This window comes from Hibiscus syriacus, unplaced genomic scaffold, assembly GCF_006381635.1.
Source record: "Hibiscus syriacus cultivar Baekdansim isolate YM2019G1 unplaced genomic scaffold, ASM638163v2 tig00110013_pilon, whole genome shotgun sequence".
NCBI lineage: Eukaryota > Viridiplantae > Streptophyta > Magnoliopsida > Malvales > Malvaceae > Hibiscus > Hibiscus syriacus.
The window spans coordinates 705014-718857 of record NW_024062563.1 but is presented as its reverse complement, the minus strand read 5'-3'; the positions used below and the strand labels follow the sequence as shown (position 1 = coordinate 718857).

At 35.1% G+C, this 13844-nt stretch overlaps 3 protein-coding genes across 4 annotated transcripts; 1 reads left to right on the top strand and 2 right to left on the bottom strand.

The window, feature by feature from the left end:
• Positions 1–2494: 2494 nt before the first annotated feature.
• Positions 2495–7019, bottom strand: LOC120212458 (ATP-dependent DNA helicase DDX11-like). Of its 2 annotated transcripts, none has more exons than XM_039210750.1 (9): positions 6857–7019; positions 5992–6603; positions 5817–5908; positions 5173–5526; positions 4596–4898; positions 4237–4479; positions 3875–4096; positions 3180–3726; positions 2495–2889 (listed from the first exon to the last, which is right to left on the bottom strand). In XM_039210750.1, exons 1-9 carry the CDS (start codon positions 6873–6875, stop codon positions 2675–2677), a joined length of 2607 nt encoding a protein of 868 aa, XP_039066681.1. In that variant the 5' UTR covers positions 6876–7019; the 3' UTR covers positions 2495–2674. The 2 variants fall into 2 exon arrangements, with proteins under 2 accessions (XP_039066681.1, XP_039066682.1); XM_039210751.1 differs by having other exon boundaries at positions 2727–2885.
• Positions 7020–7724: 705 nt separating this feature from the next.
• LOC120212457 (60S ribosomal protein L37-3-like) lies at positions 7725–8979 on the top strand. The gene is made up of 4 exons (XM_039210749.1): positions 7725–7837; positions 7944–8079; positions 8605–8706; positions 8818–8979. The coding sequence occupies exons 1-4, from the start codon at positions 7835–7837 to the stop codon at positions 8865–8867; spliced, it is 291 nt and encodes a 96-aa protein (XP_039066680.1). The 5' UTR covers positions 7725–7834; the 3' UTR covers positions 8868–8979.
• Positions 8980–9557: 578 nt separating this feature from the next.
• Positions 9558–11763, bottom strand: LOC120212381. The gene is made up of 7 exons (XM_039210711.1): positions 11723–11763; positions 11441–11657; positions 11183–11274; positions 10888–11023; positions 10336–10519; positions 10143–10225; positions 9558–9993 (listed from the first exon to the last, which is right to left on the bottom strand). The coding sequence occupies exons 1-7, from the start codon at positions 11761–11763 to the stop codon at positions 9859–9861; spliced, it is 888 nt and encodes a 295-aa protein (XP_039066642.1). The 3' UTR covers positions 9558–9858.
• Positions 11764–13844: the final 2081 nt, after the last annotated feature.

Genomic DNA, 13844 nt, shown 5'->3' with positions numbered 1-13844 from the left:
TCTATTGAAATATTTTAAAATAATAAATTGATAATATATGATGATTTTTCGATCTGCAGCGTATCGAATATGAAATCTCGACATAAAAGTTCAATGGTTTATTGGTAACTAGAATAGAAACAAGAACTAAATGCTAAAGCAGCATAAAAATGCAGGCAAGAACACTACTCAGAATAGTCTGGGATGAGAAAAACATGAACATGATTTCTACATCCTAAATGATCCAAATCCTTGCTTGGAACCATCAATGCTGGTGGAGGCCATTGGAACGGAGAATTCGGAGTACATTTCTATGAGGAACTTGTCGACAATCGAAAGGTCCACGGGACGTTTAAGCCTGGAATAATAATGGATTGCCTCTTCTACATCCAGTACATGTTCCATGTCACCAACATCCATCATCTCCAATTCCTTCATCTTTTTCACCAATAATGCATGGCTTCCCACCTTTGTTTCATCCAATTTCCCTTCATTTTGCATTTCGATCGTCGCCGGACTCGTATCTACAAAGCTCATCAAGCTCCATCTACTTTCATCTTCTACCCTAGGTATCTCTTTCAATGTCATGACATCGTTCTTTCTCATCATTGCCTCTTCTACGCCTTCCCGGTCAGTAAAATAGTTGGCAGAGGATCGATGTTCCGGGAGCTAAATTCTCTGCTGCACCTGGTGGAAGTTAAGGGATTTGGATAGCTTTTGGTATCATATGAAGAAAGATTTAAGGCTCTCGACTGCTACGTGGAACAAGTAGTAATGTAAAGTGAGGGATAGGTTTGGTGTCTCTATGTGCAAGTGTTCAACTAAAGAGAAAAGCTAAATGGACCCCGAACCTGCAATTTCCTTTTCTACAGTTGCCTACTCTTTGTCCCTTTGCTTCCTATTTTTTCCTTTGCCACTCGATTTTTTCTGAATTATGATTTGCAAAGAAGGAAAATGATGGCATTGGAGACTCAAAGAGTGCTTGAATAATGCAAATTAAAGAAATAGAGGTCGAGTCAAACAACAGGGACGTAGTAGGAGTTCAATTTTTTAGGGAAATTTTATAAGGACTATATAAAAGTTATACCATTTTAAAGACGAATGCGTGGTTGTTCCAACGAAGTTAGTTTCGCGCTGGTTCCAACCGTATTAGCCGGTGTGCGTCACTTTAGTAGTAAATGGGCATTAAATTATGAATAATTTTTTATGATAAGGTTGAATATGATGCATGAATTTTTTTTGAATAAAATATACAAATGGGTCACTAAAACTAGGATTATGTAATCTGTTTTATCATTGAAGTTCTGAAAGTTACTAAATGGTCATTAAACTTATCAAATTGTTACAAAATGGTCACTACTCATTATAAAATAGTGATAAATTTTAATAAATTTAAAGATCATTTTGTAAAAAAAATGCTGAAATTTAACAACTATTTTATTATTATTTGAAAATTTTAACAATTATTTTGTAATTTTCAAAAACTTCAATGACCAAAAAAATATTTCAATCTAAAGATTGGATCCGTCTAAACTTGCAACAACCGGAGAGATTTGCAAAGATACCGGAAGGCTGGGACATTTTATTTGGATCTATTCTATGGTCATTATGGCTAAACCGAAACACACGCATTTTCAACCCCGGACGTACACAAATGGAATCAGTATTGGAGCATAGCAGAAGGCTTCAAAACGAGAGTTACGCAGCAAATAAGATAATCTGGAGTGGTATACGTGGGAAGAAGAACGTGAACGGAGAGCAAGTAAAATGGACGCCACCACCGCCGGGGTGGGTCAAGTTGAATACCGATGGTGCAAGAACCTTGAATGAAGGATTAACGTCATATGGAGTACTCCGAGGAAGCTCGGGTGATTGGATAATAGGTTTTTCAACATGCATAGCTATATGCACTATTGTGTAAGCTGAATTATGGGGGCGTTTAGGTGAAAGAAAAATCACACTTGAAACAGACAACCTAGAAGTAGTCCAGCTATTACAGGCTAGAGAAATTCAAAGTCAAATCTTTAACTCTAATGCATGCAATCAAGGAACTTTTGGAGAAGGATTGGACGGTGGAAATCAAGCACATTCCAAGGATAGGAAACCTGATCGCAGACCGCCTGGCCAAAAGCGCAAAGTTTGATTCAATGGATTGTTCCGTATACCTGGACCCTCCGATAGAGGTTAAACAGCTAATCCAGCTCGAGCGTAATACTCCAGATCAAGAATAATGCTTAGAGGAGTTTAATTACATTAGTTTACCAAAAAAATTATTATACTCTTACATTTGTGAAATTTATGGATGATATCATACAAGTAATTAGTATTTTGTATTAGACAGTCATTCAATATTTTTATAAACTTTTTAAAAATATTACATATTTTCATAAATATTGAAAATTGTAAAATGATACGTTAAAATAAACCTATTACCAACTTCAATTTCGTGTCCTGGATTGAGGTCTTGTGAATCTATAATCTGAATATTTTATTGCATCCCTTTAGAAAAGAAAGCATTCATAAAGGGTGTGAATGGTCCTTACCTGTAGTGAGGGATGATATTTAAGGGTTCCAAAGTCCTTGCACCAGCCCAGAACAGGTTGCAAAGTAACTAAGAAAATTCCATTCAGAGCAGCAAAACACCTTCACTCTTCCCTCATAAATATGCTTTCGCATTCGAACCTCTGATCGGCTTCTACTTACTGCCTTTGTTCTTGTTGAATCTGAAGAACTGATGCAGCAGCTTGTGAACTTCACCATAATTGTTAGTTGCGGAAACGAGACTATCTTTTATCCACTGCGGGAGCTTGCTGCTCGGATGAGAAAAGCTTCTTTTCGAAGAATCAGATGCATAACGGATGTCCACCAATAAAATTGCAGCATAGTCATTTACATGCCGAATCGCTCTGCCTAAGATCAATCAAATAAGGGTTACAAACATAAAGACGCAGTTCAGGGTAGAAATCAAGATTGACATAAGCAAGACATAACAGAAATATGTAGTTACACTTATAGGCACCATTCAAACAGAAATCCTACAGCTATAAATCTTGGTCGGTCTTAGAGAAATCAGGCCAATAGTTTTCTGCCAACGTGAACACAGACCTATGAGCCTAGGGAATCCGGTTTCAACTCCAAAACTATTTAGCGAGTATAATAACTATACTAGAAACCATATCCTTAGAGTGCTTTGGACTTACCAATTGATTGATTTACAGCTTTCATGCAGAGATTTTCATAATATTCTCTTCCCCTGTGCCTACAACTCCTTAGAATGCTGAAACCAGACTGAACGTCTCCCCCGTAAAATTCTTCATTAGTTGAAAGTTTTAGGCTTTTCGTAAAACTTGCATCACCCAAACCTTCAATATGCTTCACCCTTTCCAACAATTCAATGTCAGAAGGGCTAGGATATGGAAGTCCAACCATGACTATGCATCGCCCCATCCCATCACTGAAGTTGATGCCTTCCGATATCTTGCCACCAACCACGGCTAGGAGTATTGCACCACTTTTAGGGGCAGGAGTATCAATTGCTTCCTTGTATTCATTAAGAATGGCCTCTATCTCTGTACTTTTTCTAGGTTCTCTGAAGACATGCTTTCTCTTCATGATTCTTTCAAGTATTCCTGAGGTTTTCCATGCATCGTAGACCTGTCCTTCGTACTCAAATGAAGAAAAGAACACAACAATTCCTTCGGGGACAACTGTTGCCAAATTGCAAAGCAAGAGCCCTAGTTCCTCTATCTGTATAATCAAGACCAACAATAGAAAATAGTAATGAAGTCAATTAAGTGGAGTTTGATCATAATCAAATTGAGAAAAGAAAAAGATTCAATAAAGAGTTGGTTACAAAATTCATTGCAACTACATATTATGAGTGCAATACACTCACCATAGTTGATGAACCTCTCAAACCATAGCTAAAATCAAAAGATCTGCCTGATGGTCCACGAGATACTGCAAGTGGCAATATACTCTCTGGAGGAACAATATGGCTACATGAAAAGAAATGGAGTTGATCTGCTGGTAACCATGGAAAAAGTCGCTCTCTTGTTTCTTCTATTGGTTGCAGAGTTCCCCCTGCCAGTACAACAGCATGTGCTTCATGCACAACCTGCAGACAGTTGCGATATAGGATTATCATGATGATGTCGAGTATCCAAAATACAGACTTTAACACCATGTATTGATCTCAAACAAAGGAAATATGGGGAATAAATACAATCACTGAGATTATTGAACTCTTGGAATAACCTGAGAAAAAATCTTTTCACCGGTGAGCATAACATATTTCAGGTAAGCTCCTTGTCCTGAAGATGTTGGTCTCTTCCTTGATATTATTATCCTTCCATCACCATCATTATTTGTCAGCGAAAGTAACATAGTTGCCAATGCCCGAAAGCCAGATAGAATGCTACCAGAATCACAAGTTTCCCCATTTTCCTTGACCACTGAACCTTTCTGCAAGGTAGTCGTTTTATCTCCATACCCGCTAACCTGGAGCCATAATATTGTGAGATGTGACCATAAAATTGGGAGAAGTAAAAGAGAAAAGGTGCTGAGCTCATAATTTTACAATATAAGAAAAAAATATTGTATGGACACAAATCTACCTTGTGCATGATGTTGCTTTCCTTTATATACTGAAGCAGCTTGATTAAATTAATGTTGTCAATATTGAGGGAGAATAAAAAATCATTTATAGCCATGGAAGAATCAAATTTTTTGTTTCCTCCAACACCTCTTTCGGCATCTGGGCAAGAGTTTAAACAATTCCCATTCTTATCATTGAGTAGAACTCGGAGGAAAGCTCGGGTAAGAACCAAAAGTGTTTGAATATATCTTCGATTTCCAGGTCCCAAGAGACTGCAGAATCTTCCAAAATACTTCTCTATGTGGCTATGTACATTCTCCAACTGAAAAGAAACATAGAATTACTCGATTTTAGTTTTAGATGAACTAGAATCGACAAACATCAAAAGCTAGTATAACTGAGTAAAACAATATGTTACAGAAGATTCAAATTCCTTCTAAAATGAAAAGGTATCTAATTTGTAACTGGTTTCTCCAAGTTTTCATCATGCAGGTTCCAAACTGTAAATGGAATATTTGAGAAACAAAGAAATCGAAATATCAAGATCAAACATTATTTTTCAAGTACCAATGACAATACCAGGGAAAATTATATACCTGTGACAAAGTAATTTTCGCATCATACATGCTAATGAGAGAATCAGCCAGATTGTGAGCTTCATCTATTATAACAACATTATTCTTCAGATTCAACCCCAAAATTTCACGTGATGCTTTTGAAAGAAGTGATTGATATGGAAGAACTACTAGATCAGCTGAGGGGATCATACTTCGGGAGCCATAATATGGACATGTTCCTATATTTCTACCAAGTTGAACAAGATCTTCAATGTCCAATGCTCCTTGTTGAGAAACTTCATTCCTAAATTGTTTTTGAAGTTTATGTTTTCTAAGCATTGGGCATCCAGAGGAAGCCTTGGTTTGCCTTATCTTTCCCTCTGTGCCTAATTTCTGCAAAATTAAAAAGCATACTATAATTAGTCGAGAAAACCCTCTTTTCCAAGCAACACATATCTCATTTGTTAGTCTTGGATTAGGATGTGAGCTAACTTAAAAGCAAGACTAAACGTCTCCAAAGTAAATGGACCTTGGTACACAATGTCTTAATTTCGTTAATGACATAATTAAACATTGATAAGTAACAAGTTATGGGGCTGCAACTGCTAACAGACTTAAGATACTATCCTTGATAAAGTGCATTACAGCTAAACTGTGGAGTTAGAACTGGGATATTCAAGTACCTTCATTTTAGATGTTTCCTCCTTTTTCTTATTCTTTTGAAGCTCCAAGCATCGCTCATTAATTTGAGTAGATATTCCTAGTCTCAAAACCTCTGAAATGTAAACCTTCACACGGTCAGGAAAATATGAAAATAGAAGTAAATAAAATAATGCTAAATTACAAAATTTTATATACCTTCATTGATGCAAAAGTTCTTCCTTGATCCCAATGAGACAACATTCATTTCATCGGCAAAAACAGTCTTTCTTAGCTCTTTAACAAACTGTGAAAGTTGTGAATGCGTACGACTACAAAAATAAACCTTCAATTTCACTTCCTCCTCCTCCTCAGACTCGTCCTCCTCCTCATCACTTGAAGAATTAACAGGAAACTTGTCGCTTTTCCTCTTCGAATTCGAACTTCCAATACCACCTTCCTCTTCACTTTCATATTCTTCCAGCAGAAACTCTTCATCAACCAAATCCCCCGCATCAATTTTCTTTACAGATCTTTTGCCGTCTTCAAAATCACGTGAGAACAAATCCCTGTGACTATCTTTATTCATTACTTTTCCAGGTTTTGCTAATGCAAAACTATTTTTCTTTTTCTTGCTCTTCTTCTCATCAAGTTGGTTGTCTTTGTCCACGGCAAAGTTTTTGAGCCAATCAGGTTCATCATCTGAACCGATTTGACCATTATGTTCCTGCTTTTCATCAGAATTAACCCTTTCTTCAGACTTCTGTTTTTGTCTCTGATCAATCACCCATTGCAAACCACTGCAGATGATGCTCAGTGTTTTGCCGGTTCCTAATTTTACAAGAAATTTTCAAATTAATTTGTTGTTTTGTTCTGTCATAAAGTAGGAATCAGGGCACGTACAAAAACTAAATCAATTATTCAAAGTTTACATAAACAGGGGAAACTCGATTTAAGTTAAATACAAAATATTTTTAGCTTTTCTATTTTTCCAACTTCAATATTCCAATATTCTCTCCTCTCCATTTTCTCAGCAACCAAACATCAAGAAAACAGTCGAGTTAGAGAGAGAAAGAGAAAGTACCGGTAGGGCTTTCGAGCATGGAGACGCGCCTTTATCTAAAGAGTGATAAAGTGCATTCATGAAATCCATCTGGATTGAATATGGCTTGTACGGGAATGCTGGAAATTTTTCTCTCCTTCGTTTTCCATTTCTCTCTTTCTCGACTGAAACTTGGGCGCCTTCGCCTCTTCCTTTACCCAGGAGGATTTTATGTTTTTGCTCTCTATATGACTTTCCCGCCAAATTATACAGAAAAAAGAAATAGGTTTTCCCGTTCAAAAGACCTTTCCGGGCCTCTCAATTTCAAAACTGAGTAAATCGATTCCTCTCAAATAGGAAGACAATTTAAGTCGACAATTTTAAAAGTAAGTAACTCAAAAAATAATCACGATTTTAGTATTTTTCGTCAATTTTAATCATCAATATTTAAGGATTATTTCAATTTATGCTTGATTATATAAAATTCAACATATAATTTATACATTTTATAAATATTGAGAGTTAAATTTATTAAATTTCTATATTTAAAATCAAAATGACAAACAATAAAAGCATTATAAGGATTGAAGAATAAATTTATTATTGCATTAATCAAAATTATATAAAATTGAAAGAAAATATTAATGTCGTGATTAATTGTCCACTTTCAAAATTGACAAATCGAATGCTCTTTGATTTGATAAGGATCAATTTGTCTAATTTCAAAACAATAAAGGTATTTAAGTGGTCTTTTTATCTTTGTTTTAAAAAAATAATTTATATTTTCTCAACCATGTTGAATGCTCAGACCTAAGTCCATTTTGAATGAACAAATTAGGTCATTCTCTGGTGTTAGCCCAAAAGCGTAAAAAGAACCCAGAGATAGGCCCATCCGGGAAATCAATCTTCAACTCAATCCTGAAAAACCCTTTTGTGCCATAATTCTTTCTTCCTCCGCCGCTCTCTTTCTTGTTCAGAGCCCGAAGAAGAACGTCTTAGGGTTCTACCGCATCAACTCCAATGGTATTACAGAAAAAATGCAGCACTCTCTTCTTTTCCCTTTTTATTTGTTCTTCTTCCTTTGATCCGATTGAATGTTCACAAATGAAATGAATATTGTAATTTGCAGGGAAAAGGAACCGGTAGTTTCGGTAAACGAAGGAACAAGACCCACACTCTTTGCGTGAGATGCGGCCGCCGTAGCTTTCATCTCCAGAAGAGCCGTTGTGGTGCTTGTGCTTTCCCTGCTGCCCGTAAGAGGAAATGTAAGTGCCCCTCTGTTCCGTTCATTTCTAGATCTTTATTGTTTTCTTTTTTCTTTTTGGTTACTTGCTTCATGGTATTAGTTCTGCTTTCAAATCTGGAATTCTTTGTGTTATCTGATTTATTTTCTGGGTTTTGTTTTTTCATCTACTCAGTGTATTAAAGTTAAATCACTTTGATAATATTATGAATCGTGGATTGTAGTTTTCTAGTTTGCTTTTCCACTTGAATGAATCTCTTCTAATTAGAATTCATTACCCTTAATCAAAGTATGAACTTGTATACTTCTAAACTTTTTACTTGCATAATACTGCCGGCTGTCATATATAATGGTTAGATTATTTGGGAGTTGTAATGTTTCAAGAAATGTGCTTATATTCTTAACCGTAAATCGCAGTAATAAGGGTGCAGTCTCAGGTCTTGCCTGTTTATTATGTTTTAATGTTAAGTATGTCTGTAAATGGACTGTAATTAGGTACATCAATTAATGTTAAACCTAAGGGGAACTTGTTTATTGTGGGAAACAGATAACTGGAGTGTTAAGGCAATCCGAAGAAAGACCAGTGGGACTGGTAGGATGAGGTATCTTCGCCATGTTCCTCGCAGGTTCAAGACGGGTTTCAGAGAGGGTATGTGAATGCAAATTTCATTATTTGAACATATTCTGTTCTAGTTTAAAGTTAATTTCCCCTAGCAACATTTTGTTCATAATTTTTCATTTGTGCTGGATCATGATCTAGGTACTGAAGCAGCACCGAGGAAGAAGGTTGCAGCTGCTTCTTCAGCTTAAATTCCAATGAGTTTATTTAGAATAATCCATCTTTTTAAGAAGTTTTGTTGGGAACATTACTTGAGAAAGTGTCGTTTTATTATATTGGATGCGTATTGTTTTTAGTTTCTATTTTTATGGTGTTACGGCATGGATTCAAATTATAAAATCCCATTTTCAGCTATTAAATAATAGTCAAGTACTTGAAATTCTGTAATCGATAATAGTGGTTGGTGGATTCAAAACCTGTTGCTTGGACACAGGTTCATGAGTTAATTGTCAACGTTGGATTATAGTTTAGAAGAATTTGGTATGATTCTTGAACAGTTCTTCTCAATAGATTTTGATGGCATGTAAAGCAAAAATAGTTTTCTTTGTTTATTTGATGGTAGATTAATGCACCTTGGTGATAATAGTATTCGTTTTTATGTCTGAGAATGAAAAAGATTTATGAAGTAAATGATTTAAAGTTCAACCAAACAACACAAATAAATAATATATAAAACAAAATATCACTTAACGACGGAAAAGATGAACATTAATGCTAACATAAAAATAAATATAACAATGATAATTTGTTGAGAAAGTGATATTATCGTAACATAAATATATCTACAATAATTGCTGACTTTTATTTTGTTAATTAAGTAACAATTTAATGAACCTAGTGATTGCACATGTTTAAGGGAATAAAGATAGCGAGAAAAAAGGAAAATGAACCACAGCAAGAAGCTTTCAATTATAATATATTCACTGTTCTCAAGGTTTACTTACAATTTTCCTCCAAGAGTGATGAATCATTTTTTTCTCAAGGAAAAGAGAGACTAATTACAGAACTTAAACCTGTGTATGAAGTGGAAGATATTGGCACTGTAAAATATGGATGAAGTAAAATATCTTCTCAACGCAATGAATCAAAGGCCAATGCCAAACATGAGTCTCAACCATCTACTTGAGGTGAAATACAAGGCCAAACCTCTCTATTATTCGAACTCCACATTCTAAACCTCAACTAGTTTGCTTTATATTCACCAAACTTGTGTTTTTCTTCATGCAACTGCTTGAATACATAATCCATCTCTGGAATTGCAGACAACAGCAATAGCTCGATAACATCATACACCAGCAGCTTCAAACAGACACTAGACTGCAACAAGAGTGAACAGACGCATAACTAGATGCATCGATCATGTTCTACCCAACTCGATGTTAATTATTAAACTGTTTTTTTTTCTAAAAACAAGACCCAGTTCCGCATTAAAAGAAAAAAAAAAGTATATAGATGTCCTAAATTACCTGAATAAAGAAATAGAGATCTCTGGCGCATTGTTCATACTCCTTGTGACCAAAAAGACCCACTATAGCAGCAGGGGCTTTGTCTGTATCAGGAAAATTGAGTTAATTGACTTTCTTTAAACTTTCAGTCCAGTGACATTAGATAAGGTGCAATGCAGATTATAGTAAGAAACATTAGTGATAAACAAACTACCAATCATTAGCTCATAAACGAATTTTGCACGACGTTCTGCTTCCAGTCGCTGCTCATCACTCGTTATAGGTGAAGAAGTTTCAGGAGATTGTGTATGTGTTGAAGCTTGGGATGGGCTACTGGGTGGTGGCGGACGTTGTCGCCTTGGATGTTTGGTTATGAATATTCCATCAGGCCAAAGTATCTGCTTGGAAATTGCAGTCATTCTGTATTAGGAGTACATAGAAGCACAAGAAAATACAGAGAATCTCCAACATGGCAAAAACATATGAGACAAAGGATGTAAATATAAATTTCAAGTCAGAAAAGACATTGAACAAAATCCCAATTGATCTTGCTCTTAAAACCATATTTTGGACAGATCTAGACTAGCTGTGATGAAACTCCACTCCAAAGGCTGAGCAAATAACATTGGGGTTGGGCTTCCCCTTCCATCCTCTTGCAAACTTGGTCAAGAGGAGATATCTTTTAGGTCTCTAATGCCACTAAACAAATTTACGGATAAATTTGCTACACTTTTAAAGGGGGGAAAATCAAAGATCAAATGACTACCTGCTCAACCCGCTTGATTCCTGAAGCAACAACTGACCCCTTGCGCAGCAGCCGGATCTTTTCTATCAGCCAGTCATCAAAAGCATCACCCATTCCAAGTTGTAGAATTTGCTTGGCCACCCAAAAAGCCTTACGCCTGAAATACACAAGCAAAGTACGTAAATATTGTGCATCTAGTTAGAACTAGATGTGACAATGTTACGCTTACATTAGGGTGGATGAATTCCCATTTTAAGGAGGCAAAATCAAAATATAATGCTAACGTAAGTGAATAGTCCTATAGCCATTTATGTACCTGACCCATCCACCATCCTGGACATGGAAAATGACATCCACCAAATCTAATATAGGAGCAGTTAAATTTGGTGGCACCCACCGCACAGAAGGCTACGTCTGTTAAAATCCATTGAGGACCATAGAAGCATTTCAAATCAACTTGCAAATAAGTATGAAACATGAAAGTTTTACATTTGATTAAGAATGGTTATGGCAGCCAAGTTAATTCTGGAGACAGTTATAGACGAAAGAAAACACTTGACATTAAATTGATTACCTCGGTAGGAAGGGTTGGGTACGTGGCAGAATCAAGAAGCAACTCAGAAGCATCTTCCACTATTTTGTTCTCTCTTGCTTGAACATTTTCCTTTGAGTTCCTTATCAACAAAGTATTTCCCACTCTAGCATCCGAATCACTGCCAGTATCTTCAGAGGACTTGCACCATGCTTCAGTGGGAAGTTTTGATGGATAAGTCAACACATTTTTTGCATTTCTTAATCCATCAGTGCAAAATTAGGTTTTATTTGCAATGAAGGTTCGTTGCTTTCAGTGTCCAACTGTTGTCTCCTGGAAGTTAAGGGACCCATCAGAGGCCCCATAACATTTGAAGCCTTTTTGCCCTTTTCAGATGGATTATCATCAAGGCCAAGTAGAAAGATCCCAAGTAACACAAAATATAATGATCTGATGACAGTTTGAGGAAAAAGCAAACTTTGCAAACAACTTATAAATTATGTTTGAATTACCTGATAATGTTTCGACAATAGAAAAAGAACTCGAGAATACATATATCTGCATTGCAAAAATATATATAATAAGAGATTGTGCTTAACTGGGAAAATCTGCGACTCCCCCACCACCACCCCCAAAAAAAAAACAATTTCTCTTCCCAGAAAAGAAAGGAAAAAGAACAGTTTTTTCCCTAGAGGAAAAGGAAAATAGCTCACCTGGGAATTGTCACAACCGTATTCCGGTTAGGCCCGAGATTAGGCTTCGACTTAAAAAATGTAGATTGGGAGTCGTCACCGATCATTTACTTTACGAAAAGTGGATTGATCGGATACCTTATTTCTTACTTGATCTGCGTCTTACCAGTGATATGTCGGATCCGAGAGTCGGTTACGGTCAATGAAGGATTAGCACCCTTGAACCGCCCTTTCAGTACTATGTAATTCCAGTTGTCTTTAATTAAGAAAGTTGAAAGTTTAAATTGAAAGGTAAAATAACGATCCAAAACTTACATTTGATGATTGAAAATGTACCCTTAAGAAAGTAAAAACCATGTTAGATAAAATGGTAAGAAATAATAATTAAATTAAAATGAAAAGAACAAATTAAGTAAAATGATAAATGAAGAAAGCAAATATAAAATAATAAGTAAAAAACAATAAAAAAAATAATAAAAAAAAAAAAAAAATAAATAAAACAAATAAACAAACAATAATAACAAAGTACGAATAATATATATATATAAATAAAAATTAAATTATATAAATTAATAATTAAATGACGAAAAGAATATACACATATAATGGTAAAAAAAATAAAGATAACAATATATATATATAGTAACAATAATAATAAATAAATGAAAATAAATACATATAATATTAACTAAAAAAATAGTAATCATATAAATATAAATAAAAAAGTAAGTATATATATAACGTTAGGAAAATATAGTAAAAAACATAGTAAATAAGTAAACATATAAAAAATAATATATATATATATATATAATAGAAAAATATAATATAACGCAAAGAAAATGAAAAAAAAATATATAAAATAAATAAATAATATATATATATATACATATAAATAATAAGAGTTAAATTAAATGAAAAATGAATTAGAGGTCAAATTAAAAGTCAATCGAAGAAAAAAAACGACAAAAACCGGATTCACACGACCCGTTATAAAATCCGATAGTTTTTCAAAAACAAGCCTCGGGACTAGATCTACAAAAATAGATCTCGAAAACGCCCTCGTTCATCGGTCAAAAACACTTCTCTCAGTTTTCTTTCGAATCAAAACACAGCAAGGGTAAGGAAAAATAACATGCGAAGGTATGAACTTTACCTTTCAAAATATAAATGCTTCGAAAAATGGCTACGAGTTGCTTGTAATTTTTGCTTGGTATTTCGTATATCCTCTTCCGAATGTTACAATAGTGAATTACATGACTATTTAAGCTTGTGGTCCTATCTTTAGGAGTTTAAATAATAGTAACTCTATCATATTTTTAGGAGTTTGAATCCTAGCAAAATTCTATCCTATTTTTAGGAGTTTGAATCCTAGTAGGACGAAAAGGTGTGTTGACAGTTGCCCCTCTTTGCCTATAGTCGTGTAACAGGGATAGGACAAAGATTAAAAGACACACTTTTCATTCAGTGGAGTTGAAAATTGACTCTGATGTTTCAGTAACTCCCTGTCGAATTGAGTTACGGATGACTCATCCATCGTGAAGTCGAGTTCATCTTGAAATGATATGAAATTGAAGCTGTAGTTCGGAATTTGAATCAACATGTGGCTTCCCGTTGCCCTTCGGTCTTCTTCTCGGTTTAAAGACCTTGGATTGGAATTGAACTCAAAAATATTCATTGACAGATAGCTTTTCTTACTTAAGCTATGCTGCTTGAAAATGGTTGCTTGTCACTCAGGCACGGCTAACACAGGT

What these genes read in the sequence shown, in the direction of transcription:
- LOC120212457 (XM_039210749.1), top strand. An exon ending in TGCTGCCCGTAAGAGGAAAT is followed by an intron (nt 8,080 to 8,604) that starts GTAAGTGCCCCT and finishes TGTGGGAAACAG; the next exon opens with ATAACTGGAGTGTTAAGGCA. An exon ending in CAAGACGGGTTTCAGAGAGG is followed by an intron (nt 8,707 to 8,817) that starts GTATGTGAATGC and finishes ATCATGATCTAG; the next exon opens with GTACTGAAGCAGCACCGAGG.
- LOC120212381 (XM_039210711.1), bottom strand. Translation starts at nt 11,763, where the DNA reads ATGGGGCCTCTGATGGGTCCCTTAACTTCCAGGAGACAACA. An exon ending in ACCCAACCCTTCCTACCGAG is followed by an intron (nt 11,275 to 11,440) that starts GTAATCAATTTA and finishes TAACAGACGTAG; the next exon opens with CCTTCTGTGCGGTGGGTGCC. An exon ending in CAGGATGGTGGATGGGTCAG is followed by an intron (nt 11,024 to 11,182) that starts GTACATAAATGG and finishes TGTGTATTTCAG; the next exon opens with GCGTAAGGCTTTTTGGGTGG.
- LOC120212458 (XM_039210750.1), bottom strand. An exon ending in GTGAAAAGATTTTTTCTCAG is followed by an intron (nt 4,097 to 4,236) that starts GTTATTCCAAGA and finishes AACTGTCTGCAG; the next exon opens with GTTGTGCATGAAGCACATGC. An exon ending in AGCTGTAAATCAATCAATTG is followed by an intron (nt 2,890 to 3,179) that starts GTAAGTCCAAAG and finishes GATTGATCTTAG; the next exon opens with GCAGAGCGATTCGGCATGTA.